The 13,972-nt window shown below is 37.3% G+C and overlaps 1 protein-coding gene across 12 annotated transcripts in view; it reads left to right on the top strand.

Moving 5' to 3' along the window:
- Nucleotides 1-13,972, top strand: part of diaph2 (diaphanous-related formin 2) — a 471,667-nt gene that overhangs the window by 361,516 nt on the left and 96,179 nt on the right. For all 12 annotated transcript variants that reach the window (XM_079630046.1, XM_079630050.1, XM_079630044.1 and 9 more), the window contains one exon: nt 8,671-8,795. In XM_079630046.1, coding sequence (XP_079486172.1) covers nt 8,671-8,795 — 125 coding nt within the window. The remainder of the gene's footprint in view (nt 1-8,670; nt 8,796-13,972) is intronic.

Genomic DNA, 13,972 nt, shown 5'->3' on the forward strand with positions numbered 1-13,972 from the left:
ATACCAGTCATTGAAATCCTTCTCTAAAATGAAAGTATTCTCTTACAAGATAGACGCTCTGCTGTGGTATTCGTTAGCCTGAGCTGATGTTCAAACATCGATAGATGTGTCTGCCCTCCCTGCTCTGTCCGTATCAGACTTTATAAATACTGATCCACAATTTTCCTCAAATAAGCTTATCTATGAACTAAATAAGCGGTAATAAGCAGCTAACTCCCACTTCAGAAATCATGCAACATTTTTAAAATCTCTCTGAAATACTATGCTATAAATGTACCCCCCTTTATGACACAAAGATGTCAAAGATTGCTTCCTTCATTTCTTTCTTCCTTCTATGTATTTATATTTTTATTCGATAATAAATCATAAACTTCTTAATATTTAATTACAATGTTCCTAGAAGGGCATCAAAAAATCATGTAATTTTTTACCTGTCATGTAAACAAATAACCATAACCATAACCCCCCATAACTGTATATGACACACTGTTGTTGTTCACTTATACGGAATAGAAATGCTGCTTTATTCTTATTTTAAAATATATAGATTGTTTGTATGAATAAAATAAACTCAGCACTTTCTAAATACATCTTACACTGTCCGAGGCTTCCTCAGAGCTCTAGTTTGTAAGTGTCCCCTATAGGGGCACAATCACCCAAGGGCATGTAGGTAGTGAAGCAGCGGAGGACAAAGGTGTGTGTTTCCTATAAATATCCCCCAGCTCCACAATCTGTTCACCAGTTTTCATAACACATAAACATGGCCCACCCACACCCTCTACCCTCTGCACCTGCACAGCCTAGACTTCCCCCAGAGCCCTTGAGGCTAGCTGACAGTACCTGCTCAAGGTGTATTCCTCTCTCTGTGGGTCATCCCTTTCGAGCTACTCGGGTTTACTTGGTATCAAGAGCTGGGCGACCGTTGTGACTGGTATCACTCACTGCTCGTTACACAGTTTAGTGATTCTGCCCAGTGGCGTGCTGTAAAAGAACTACAAGTCACGCATGTGTGTAGCTTGAAAATCTGTGCATGTTTGCCTTTCTCTCTCTGCAAGTCTGATTTCTTCTCCACTCCCAGGAAATTGTCAGCACCTTGGGTTGATGTCTAAACTCTCTCATAGATCAAAATGCGTTATAATTGGCTCTATTTTATGTGTCCCTCTGAGAAGGTGCGTCAGCTATTTGTTGTCACTAAGGCTGCCAAATGTAGTATGTTTCCTAAAGTGTATGAATGCAATTTCATATGTGTTCGATACAGATATGTTTGATGCCTTCTTTTTTTTAAATAATCGCTCTTTTAGATCACAGAAAGAGTTTTATATTTATTTAATTTTCTTTCCACAGTTTATCTATCATCTATCGGTAGTTTGAGCTAAGTAATTGCATCCAACCCAGGTCCTTTTAGAGCCTCAGTTGTGAAGGGATGTCTTTGAACCAATGAGCTTCTCACAATAGAGTGGCGTTATCGCCAAGCCAGCGCTGTTTACAGGATCCTAAGGGAAGCTGAGGAGGGAAAGAACACTTTTATTTCCAGCCTCACTGCTCCTCTATGGCAAATCCTCTCCTCCAAAATGGGTGTCCGTTAAGAAGAGCGGACAGAGGCTGACGATTCCCAATCACACGCTTGATGGCCAGCGGCCAGACAGAGCCAGTATTTGTATTGATGTGACGTGAATGTGAATGGGTAATCTAGAATTGCTCATCTCATTCAGAGGGGAAATGGGATTTGCTTGTGGTTTTAGAGTTATGTTGTTTGATCCTTTTTCTTTTAAATTTCTGATGTTGTAAGTAGTTTACAGTGAATCATGTGGTGTGGGCTTGTTTATATTTCACTAACAATGGATTGAGTGGTATTAGAGTGCCCCTCCTCACGGACCCCTTGTTGTCTTCATCTTATCCGGTTTTATTTACTCCTAACGATCCAGAAATATTTTTTATTTCATCAGCTGGAATCTCCTGTGGCTAGCAGCTCATTTTGAATCATATTTCAACCTTAAGGTTTTTAAATACAAAAGCTCTCAGATGATCAAATCAGTCAATAAATCCTTAATTATGAATTAAAAAGTGAGGGATTTCATGAAAACACATATTAAAATATTAAATGGAGTGAATGTAAAAGGATTTGTTGCCTTGTTTCCCCTCCATCCGATTAGCACCCCGTTGATGGTGACTAATAATTATGCTCTGCACAAAATGTATTGTGGATTTACACTCTTTTTGCACTGGAGTTAATTGATTTGGGCACAAACTGTGTAGGCTACTGGTTGTTTTCTGATTCTATATTAATATTTAATAGTTATTTGTATTATTACTGAACAGTCAATTATTAGTATTAGTCAGTTTTCTAAACAGTGCTTCTCAGTTATTATCATCATTGTTATTATTAAAGGATAGATATCTGTAAAACTGCGGACTTTTTAACTTTAAAACGTTTTAACTACCGGTTTGCACTTTATTAGTATTATATGTATCTTGTGTAGTTTGGAGAACTCTTCTTGGGCTGCACAGTGGTGTTAAAAGACATCAAGTATTTAAATAATTGATTTACTACATTTGTTCTTTTCTTCAAATTGACTTTTAAATTAAATTTAATTAAAAGAACCCACTATTTCAGCATTTAGCACAGCATAATAGTCATAAGATAGCAGTGGCATTGCTTTGTCACCACAAGCATGTCATCTATATGCAGTGTGATCGGAGTTATTTTGTTCTTTAGAGATGTAGATATGCTTTTGTCTTTTTGTACTGCTAAAGTAAATATGTCAAGTATATGCCATCACTGTGCTGTCTGTTTCCCATAACCTTTACTCATTCTTAAGTGTCAAAGAAGTGCTGGCAGATGCGTAAATGTTTCAAACTGAAAAGATTTCATTTTCAATTAACTACATAGAAAAGCCTCAACATTGCAATGAAAAATATCAGTTCGATGCTTATACAAGTATAGCTGCTTGTTTAGAGGTAAGTGTTGAATGTTGAGATCAATAATCCTCAGATTCGCTTCAATGAGGACGTAGTGCTTTTAGTATATGTTTTAAAGATTGAAGTTTCTCATCTGTTCATGGTTGTCCAATGACAGGCATGTTTTCATTGTGAAGAGACATTATTGAAAGAACTACATTTTACCTTCTAAAGTTAATAAGGTAGAATTGGAGAGGGGATAGTGTCGGTATCTGTAACGTCTTTATTTTAAGGGTCTCTTGAGCCTCAAACTCATTACATACCAAATTAAAAGACGTAATCTGGCTATACCCTGTTCTGCTTCCTTCTCCCCATCAAACTTTTTTTTTTTGTACAGGATGAATGGAATGAACTCCAGTCTAATTGGAGTTTAATGAAAGTTTCCCACTTTCCTGCCAATTATCGGTGTACATATGTCAAGTGATGGACCATAGCTTTAATGCAGAAACCTCTTTAGGTACCTCCTCATCTCTCTTTCTTTTTCTCGCTCACACACTCTTCCCCTGTGTCCTATTCATACACCTTCACACAATACCTTTTATGGATGCATACATACTGTCCGTTCATTCATGCATGAACTCTCTTGTGTAATTCAAATCCTCACGTGCAGGGAGATAAAGAGGCAATCATTTGATTGTAAACCACTTAATGACTGTTCATGGGTGACCTTGTCTTTTATTATATGCTTTGTTTTTCTTTTGTTGGTGGAGATTATTTGAATCACAAATGCCTTATGCTACACCAGGGCATCCTGCTCCGAAATAAATCTCAATTCACATTGTATCATCCGAGCATCACAGCTACAGCAATGAAATATTGATACGCCTTATCTATAAATCTCACATGGAAATGGTGCCCTCCAACAAATGGCTGACAGTAACGCTGACACCTTGGCATTACAGCTGATGATTTGGTATTTTGCAAAGCGCATCTTCTTTCTTTTTTTATGACAAGCGACGTTACTTCATGGCTGTTTATGGCGAGAGAAGATGGAAAGGGGCTTAATGAAATAGTCCTCTTCTGTCCCCTGGCTCTGAGAATGAATATCGCACAGAGCAAGCCAGAACAGAAGGGCAGGGCTCACAGACACTAAACCCTGACTGTAAATCTTTAAGAAGCCAACCAGCAAGGAGTTTGTCCTATTGTGTAATGCCGTCACAATGGGCGCTAATGCTGACGAAGTCATTGATCTTTAAATTTTAAATAGCTTTAACCATTTTTTTTATTTGACTTAAGATAAATAACATTATTGTTTTAATACCATTTTAGTTGTAGACTGACTGGTCTTGAAAATATTATATTGTACATTTACTAAGAAAAAACAAATCACACATATGGAATGCAAAAATGAGCTTTGTGTGAACGTGCCTTACAAAGTGCAATAAAATGAACATTTTGTGAGTTTGAATCTTTGGTAATGGGAACCAGTAGCCAAAATATGTGTTAACCTGCAGAGGTGAAGAATGTTCAAGCACACGCTGTTAGTTGGTGTTATGGAACCACACAGACATTAGTTTAAATTGCCACAGCCCATAAATGGTTGCTGTGAATAGGACAGGGAATTTTTTTTCAGGGTTATCTTTTTCTTTTTCTTTTTTTCTGCGCAAGTACTGGTCCCCTGTAAACAGTGTTATTTTGTGTTATTTTGTTGTTAATCTTACTAATGATATCCCAAAAGGATGCCTTTTTTTATTCTGCTTGGGCTTCCAGCAGGGCTCTCTATTAAGAAGAGGAAAGCTGCTTCTGAGACAAACACATTTATTGCTGAAAAGCTGAAACTGACCCATAACGAGCCTGTACTTTCAGAGGAACATCAAAAGAAATATTAACATTTTTCCTCTCATATTAATTTTCATATGCAGTACCCCACACTGTTACCACTCTAACTTTTTATAGCTATATTAACAATCAAAATCCTGATTGTACTGGACACCGTGGCATTATCCTATTTATTGTAGTAATTAAACTAAGCAATTAATTTCTTAAGTGCTCACATTGGGAAGTAAAGTATCTATTTATAGATTCTCTTGGCCGTGTGGTCCTAAATCACTTTATTTTGTGGTAAACAAGGGGTCTACTCCAGAAATGTCTTGCTGTTGACTTCTTACATAGGCAGCTACTTTCTTAGTCAGCATCCTAACAGAGATGGAACCTCAGAAGGGATTGATCTGTCCGCTTGCCACACGTGTTGCGCTCTGTACGGGAGATTTCACTCACTCAGGTGATTCCAATAGTTTTGCATTAGCATGTTGTTTAGCTAACAATCAGCCTGTCAGGCACCCTAATATGCATCAAATGCCTAGCAGAGAAATATTACATAAAATAGTTTTAATGTAATTTAACTTTTTTAATGATTTTTTGGTATTGATTACATTTTATACAATATATTGTTTAGTATTGATTGTATATTTATTGTATTCAAGCTGAATGTGATCAGTGTATGACAAACAAACAAATACACTTTACGAAATCAATCCTGTGATTGGCGTAAAACGTTTTTGAAATATAATTTTAATAATATATTAAAATTTAGAAAATCGCTGGGATCATATTACTTATGAACACAGTTGAATAGGGCACTCCAGACTAACTCATATGTTTCTGTTAAGAGGTGAAGATCCTCTTTTATGCCCCTCGTGCCAGAATTCATTATTACTGAAGCATATTTTGATGGACAGTGATAGTTTGAACTCTGTTAGAATTCATTATTTTCAGTTGACTCTTATAAAAAGATTTTTAATGAAGTAAGACCAGATCTCGTTTTATAATTTTTTAAAACCTACTTTAATAGTTCCTTTTTAATCTCTTTGTTGTTGAATAAAGTTTAAAAGAACAGCATTTATTTCAAATATAAATATATATATTTTTTTAAACATTATAAATGTCTTTACTTTCACGTTTGATCAATTTATTGCATCATTGCGGAATAAAAGTATTAGTTTCTTAAAAAAAAAAAAAAGTAAAATGTTGATGCCTAGCTTTTAGAACATCCTTCTATGATTTTATCCAGTCTATTCCATGTTAGCTCAGAAGTATGCTTCCTATGTTTTGGAACACTGCTGAGATTTCTTCATTTGGTCCCTGGTGTTTGCGTTTCATCAGCGGTGAGGCCTGTGAGATGAGTGAGTCGGTGCTGTTATTAGTTGAACTCAGAGCTGGCTTTTTCTCACTCTCGCTACTCCCCCAGCACCATGTCCTGAGAGGCACACACCACGCTATCCACCACGCATCTCCATCATCTGCCTGCTCACAATTTTCTCTCTTTCCCCCTTTAAAAGTCATTGCAACATGTCATCAGAGTATTTTAAGCCAACAGTGTTTTAGCTTTTAGAATCGGCCTGACAAGCTGTAGCATCACTGAAAAAAACTTAAACTTGTGCCCTCGCTTGATTTTCTCTCTCTCTGTTGCTTCTGTTCTCTCTCAAGGCCTGTCCTCAGACAGAATGTTAACCTCGGCTTTGTAAGCCTTGATTAGGGGACGGTAAATCCCCAGTTGTGGGTTTCCTCCAGCATGCTACTAATGACACGGTGTCTACCCTTTATATTGTTGTTAGTGCTTTCAGTAGATTTGTAGCTGCTGCCCGCTGTCCTCCTATTTGGGTTTTATTGTCGAGTGGGAAAAGTTAAAGCAGATGTTATTAGCACTGACCTCGGGAAACAACAGGGATTGAGTCCTGCAGCTATAACCAGACTTTTGCAAGCCATTAAATAGTACCATCCAAAAGTTTGGTGTCGGTAAGAATGTTTTGTCTCTTATTCTCACTAAGGCTGTGTTTACAGTATTTGATAAATACTATACAAAATATATATTTTAAAATGTCATTTTTTTACTGTGATGGCAAAGCTGAATTTTCAGCAGTCATTACTCCAGTTTTTCAGTGTCACATGATCCTTCAGAAATGTAATATAATCTAATAATTCTAATATCTTGATTTGCTGCTCAAGAAACATTTCTCATTACTGTCAATGTTGAAAACAGTTGCTGCTTAAAAAAGTTTTTTTTTCAGGATAATTTTATGAATAGAAAGTTCAAAAGATCAGCAATTATTTTTAAATAAATATTTTATATAACATTGTGCATGTATTTACTGTCATTTTTTATCAATATAATACATCCTTTCTGAAAAAAAAGTATTTTGTAAAAACTTTAGTAGCTCATCAACAGTGTTTGTATCATACATAGTGTATACATATATTATCTGCATTCCTGCCTCCCTCTCCCACCTTTTTTTTTTAAACTAACCCTTTGCCCAGTAAGTAATCTTACTTTTGACATCCCTATATTAGATATTATTAAGTAATTGATATATGAGCTGGAGTCTGCACCTTGGTTGCTTACTCATGGCAACCCTATTGAATAGTGTTTGTCCACTCTAAGACCCATACAAAGCCTCTCATGTCTCTGATGAGTCAGAGCTTTGACCCTCTCAGACAGACCTTCTTGTGCCATGATCATTCGTACCGTGTGTATCAATAAAGCTAAAGCCATACACCAATCACAATACGGCGCCACAACTGCGTCCGCATCCCTACTGATCCCCCTAAGACACTGCTGGCGCTTTGAAGTCCAGACTTGAAAGGACTACAGTGAGTCCAGAGGGAGATGGAGAGCCGTAAACAGTGATTATGTAGAGATTAATGAAGCTGAACCCATGCTGACACCACTCAGCTTCAGGACAGCAGCCGCAGTCAGCAAACTTCTGCATCACTTCAGTACACCTGTCCACCTGAGCACACCTGCAAGATTTACACCACCAACCAGCCAATATACTCCAGTACAGGGTGTTAAGAAAAACAAGATAGAAGGTCCATTTGACAAATTAGAAATAGAGAACCTAAATGGTTTAGTTGTTAGTTAGTTAATTTTGAATCAGATGCATATTCAAATAGCTTTTGGAGCATGGATGGATGGATGGATGGATGGATGGTGTCACTGAAATGAAAATGCATAGCCATAATGTATGTGCTTCATGAATGTTATATTTTAATGTTTTTTATTGAAGTCATATTAATATATCATTTGATTTAATAGAATATGGAATAATGGCAATTTTCTCATGGCAATCTTTCTGATGTTATTAGTTGAATGTTTCTGTTTGACTAACTAAGATTTTAAGCCATTTTTTAGCCAATAGTGTGACATTTTATTATCAGTAGCTTTATTTATTTATTATTCCGTCTTTTTCAATTTAACAAATTTATCAGTGCTTTAAATAAGTGATAATTCAACAAAGTTGCCTCAATATTCAATGTTGCATTCTTTGCCTCGAGTAATACTGTCACTGATCAAAGTCTTCAGACCCTTTGGCAGTGGCTTCAGTGCAGTGTTTATTAGACTTTATATACAAAGATATCTGAGGGCTGAATCAGATGCTGGTCTTAATATGTTGTTGTCAAGATGTTGAATTTTAAATAAGAGCACTGGAGTTCATCAAACAGTATGAAGTAGGCAGACAAATACCGCCTACACAGTGTAGGAGAAAAATCTGAAACACTTAAAAAATAAATAAAATAACACAATGAAGCCCAAATGTTCACTGTGGCTCTTTACAATTAGGCATACATTCATAGACTTCTCATAGTCATTTGTAAATAAATCAAAAGTAGTTTATTGTCTTCGATCAAATTAAAATTATTTCTGTGACCACAAACTAAGCAGAATACACATAACCCATTGTTTTTTTTGTTTTTTTTCCTATCTTCCTTTTGCAGTATCTGCCCAGATCCTGAAAGCTAGCCTGGACACAATGGAGCGGCATATTCAGAGGCTGGAGAACGACATCCAGAACTTCCCCAAGACTGATGACAAGCAGGATAAGTTTGTTGAAAAAATGTCGATATCCTTTGATTGCATTTACTACTTCTACTGTCTTCCATGATAGAAAGTTTAACAGGCTCCTGTGAAGGAATGAGGTCCCTTTACCAATAAGCTATGATCAGTACACTGTTAATTCTTAATCAGTATTTTTGTCTTGGTTTCCTGTCAATACAAAAGTTTGGAGTCGGAATTGGAATTTTACATATTATTTTCGGTAGATAGATCTGATAAAGCCAGGTGCAAAATTATTTTTTTATTTTGTTTACACGCAAGAAGGATTTCAGGATATATGCTTTCATTACCTAGGAAATCAAAATATACTGTAAAAAATAAATTAAATAAATTTCCGCCATATTTTTTTTATTAAAATCAATGTCACATAAATCAAGCCAGGAATGATTTATTAACAAAACCCTCTGAAAATATCTTCAGAATACTGCTAAGTGTATAGCTGGAAAGTTTGGTGTACATGTGCTACATAGGCTGAGATGTTACTGGAGAATGACAAAAAACTCATTTTGAGAAAACGGCATTTAAAGATTTGTAATGTAAAAAAATAATACTTTTTTAGTGGAAACAACTATTTACAGACACAATATCTTATCAAATCAACAAATACAACAATACAAACCACCTAAATCACATCAAAACTTATAACACATCATTTATGGCCTTCAACGGAACAGAAAAGCAGTCAAAAACACACATCTAAATGTCAGAGCACGTCACGTGATGCATCTGAACGAATCAGGTTGTCAGAAATTGACATCAGCCAATGAGATTTCGCTTTTAGAGTTAAATGCCCATTTTACTTTCACGATTGGTTGCTAATAAAAAAGAAATGAACATATTTGGATCCGACAACAATGTACAGGAGAGAGAGGGAGCTTTCCAACTGTGTATGTGATGACAGGGAGTAGACAGAGATCACGGAACAGCATGTTGATTTAGAACACCAACTTTTGTTGAATTTAGGAGAAATCTACAGACACAAATAGACAAAGTGTAATAAAATAAAGACCTAAATGTGTATTTTGGACTTTTTCTCAAATCTCAGATACTGTAGATACTCTCAAAATCTCAAAATTGACCTGTGAAAAAAAAAAAAAATTAGTTTTTGCCTGCCGTCTCGCCTTAAATGACAAAAAACTGAGATAATATTATAAAATTATTACAATTATTAGTGTTTATACCCAATTTATTCCTGTGATGATAAAGTTGAATTTTTTCAGCAGCCTTTACTCCAGTGTTCAATGTCACACGATCCTTCAGAAATCATTCTAATACACTGAATTGCCGCTCAAGAATCATTTATGATTATTATCAATGTTGAAAACAGTTGTGCTGCTTGATATGTTTTTTATTATTATTAATAATAATAATATACTTGTTTTCTGAATTATTTGATGAATAGAAAGTTAAAAAAGAACAGCATTTATTTTGAAATGGAGAACTTGTAACATGATCAATTTAGTATATGATTAATTTCCTCCTCATGTCTCATGTTTTAAGCATAAATATAACAGGACATAGTGAGAAAAACGAAATAAGCGAATAGAATAAAAAAAAGGAAATGTATTCCCTGAAAACATGCTTTTTTATGCAATTTGGCTTCTCAATTAAATGTATCTTGTTTTTAAAGATGTTTAAGTATGGAAAGCAAGACAAAAACACTGTAAAATGCTTGGATAAGCTGTCTTAAAGTGAGATGTTTATCTGCATTCTCCTCGTCTCTCAAGCTCTCCAAAGGGAGTTGAGGCTGGGAGCTATTTATACTGCACAACTTTCTCCCCACAGACTCTAATGGAGGGCTTCTTACCCTTCTATACTTATAACCCTATGCTGATTTCATCTGCTGACCAGCCACAGGCTCCTTCTCTCTGACTTTCTGAGGGCTATCAGCTCTCAAAGCACCTCTCCCATTTCGATAACAGGAACGCAAGTGCTCACTAGCCTCAAATTGAATTACTGTAGATGCCACAACACTTCTCGGACTCTAAGGAGTGAGGAAGTTAGACACTTGTTCGACTTTTCCTTTCTGACATGTGAATGTTTATGCGTGCCAAAACAGAGCTGACACGAAATCGTGCTTTAATTTTGACTTTTTGCGCTCGTTCTGAGCGACTGCTTGACTTTTATTTCCCCACTGCGACTCCTGCCGTTCCTCAGTGGTGTTATTAACTACGAGTGAGGACCATTAATCAATGACTTATCAAGTCTGAGAGTCTTCCCATATGTTTCCCAAGCACAGGAAAGACAGCAGTTAACCTTATTTTAGCTCTTTGTTCACGAGCTCAACGTCGAGATTTATGGGGGGCTTACGCTGCACTTTGGGTGGCATAAGAGTAATAGCCCCGGCACGCATTAAAAATCTGCTCCGAGTCGAAGAGGGCTGCTTAGGTTTGTATGATTTAAGAACAATGAGCTTCTTTAGCCTGCAGTGCGGCACAAAAAACAAGCCAGAATACCTCTGTGGCCTTAGCGAAAGCATTGATTAGCAGGACTCGGGGAGGATTGGAACTTGAGTGAGGGGAAACGGAGAGGCGTGGATAGACTGCGGTAGCGTCGGGGCCTCGGCGTCCCCAGAGGATTGTAAAAGCCGACCGGGCCCCGAGTGCAAACGTAGACGCATGTCGTCCCTGTCTCACCTGATCTGTCATCAGAGTCGGCGCGCAGCCTTGGCTGAATACAGTCACGTCCGTTTGATGATTCAAGTGGGGTTTTTTAGCAGCAGAGAAAGAAAAGTGAGTGAGAAACGACTGAAAGGGAACGGCTCCACCCTCATTGTGCACCAGTCGCGACTCGTTTTCAGAGGTGTCGGAGCCCGGCTGCAGAGATGCTGACTGACAGCGCGTTCAAGCAGCTGCGCCAGCTCTTTTGCGGATGACAGGGCAGACATTGTGACAGAGCTAAAGGAGGCCGAAAGCTGTTTCACTCAGCCATTGTGGACAGCAGGCTAGATGCTATAGAGGTTTAGTGATTGAATTTGAGAACGCTGGAGGTGTGTGTGTGTGCGTGCTTTCTGCTCGGTGCACTCCGTTGCTCGCCATAGCAACAGGCTTCTTGCCCCCCTCTTTATGAGTTTGACCTCAACGTGACCTTTTGACAAATGACTACGGTGTGGAGATGCTATTTTAGAGTTGCAGCGCAGGAAGTATTTTTAAAACATTCACTTTTTAGCTTGGCAGTTTAGCTTTAGGGCTTGTTTAAACGGTGTGGGAAAAGGAAATTTGTGTGAATATGGAAAAAGATGTTACCTTGTTAACAGTGTTTTTGTTGCCTGTAGATACTCATCCAAATTACACTACTCCAGGTGCACACTGTCTGAATCTTCAGATTTCTTCCTTTTTTTCCATGTGATTTAATCTACCCTGAAATCACTATTCTTTTTGTTTTATTCTCTTCTGCTCCAGGGAGACCCAACACAATACGATTGTGGCATTTCATATGCAGAACATTTGTTTTGTTTTTTTAGTTTTCATGGCGGCTCAAACTGCAGGTTTAGAGCCCTTCCAGCGAAGATGAACTAGTATGTACTAAATTTTATGAGATAAAACGGCTGTAACTAGAGAGATGGCGTTAGAGAGAACGGCAGAGGAATTTTTCCTAGGTAGGAGTCCGCTTTTTTTGAATGCAATAATAGCGGTACACATTTCACACCCCTCTGAAACTGTGGAGGTGACATTTCGCAATATTAAAAAATCTCACCAAATATGGGAATATCATATTAGATTCACATTAAGGTGCTTAAGACTCTGGAACAAATATGCATTTATTAGCTTACATGGCGATGCACTGTTGATATATTGATCCATTAAATAGAAATGATTGTGGCAGCAAATCACGGCCGGTTTGAAAATGCACTGAGCGTGCTGTTGCAAGAGAGAAATAAACTCTTGATATGCATAAGGGTTAGTTTTTAGAGTCAAATAAAGGAATTTACTTTTATTACCGACTGCTCAATATTCCCTCTTGCAATATGAACATGTATATGTGAGAGTATGTTTGTCTAAAGTATTAGGTCAGCTATGGTAGACTAGTTGCAGATGCATTATGGGTATTTGGAAAAAATGAAATAGACTCCCACTGACTCATATACATTATTCAAACCGCCATTAGTACTAAAGAACTCCGTGCATCATAATTCACATATGAATGTTTTTTTTTTCTTCATCTTCTTTTATTTCTTCTTTTTTTTTTTTTCAATTTGATGCGTTTCCACATGCTTTGGAGTATATTATTTGTTGTTTGTATTCCTGGAATATCCTCATAAAGGCATTCCCAGGCAGGATGGGGAGTTTTTCATTACATAAATGCATTACATATACAAGATACAGAAGCATACATTAAAACCGTATAGTTATACAGTCCTCTGCTTTAAACTGATCTCAATAACTGGAAAAATGCTGGTGGTGTAGCTCAGACACACAACACTTATTGGTTGGAATACTTCATTTTTTTTTTTTCACCATTATTGTAATGTATGCAAATGACTGAGTAGGATGTTTGTTCAGCAATCTAGTGATATCTATCTATCAGAATTAATGGCACCCCACAAAGGCTTTCAAATGAACTAGCGGCCCCATGAGAGCTGTAACTCAGCGGAGGGACAGTGTTAGCGGTGGCCTGCCTGGGGACCGGGCGTACTGGGAACTTAATGGAGAGCGGAAGGCTTGCAGCAGAATTCAGCATCCATACTGAGTATTGACAGATGTGGAAGCCTGTCTAATAGATCTCGCTCTGCTATAATTTGGTGCGCTAGTATTTAACTTAACCTTTGTTCTCTCTCTTGGGACAGAAAAAACGCCAATCAGCTGGCCAATTTCTCCCTGTAATGACACAGCACTTGCAGGATCAGAAAAGTTAATACAGTGACTTGTGAAGGGAACTTTTTAAAATGGATAGCTTCGACTCTAAATTCTGATTAGATGAGCTGTGAGCAGCAGTTAAATGCTGATAAATGCACACCTGTGACCACACATTCTTTCAGCCTTCAGTTATGATAATGGCTGGTTATATATAAAGCTGGTTGTTTCATATTAACCAAATTAATATGTGTATAATATCCACAGCTTTCCTTTTCACCTGCCAAGCCATAAACATACCATTCATATGAGAGGGCGCAGTTTCTTTAAAGACTCCCTGAAGCTTTGCTCTTCATTGTGGCTCTCTTTAAAATGCCTACAAACAAATCAT

Source organism: Phoxinus phoxinus, assembly GCF_949152265.1.
Source record: "Phoxinus phoxinus genome assembly, chromosome: 12".
NCBI lineage: Eukaryota > Metazoa > Chordata > Actinopteri > Cypriniformes > Leuciscidae > Phoxinus > Phoxinus phoxinus.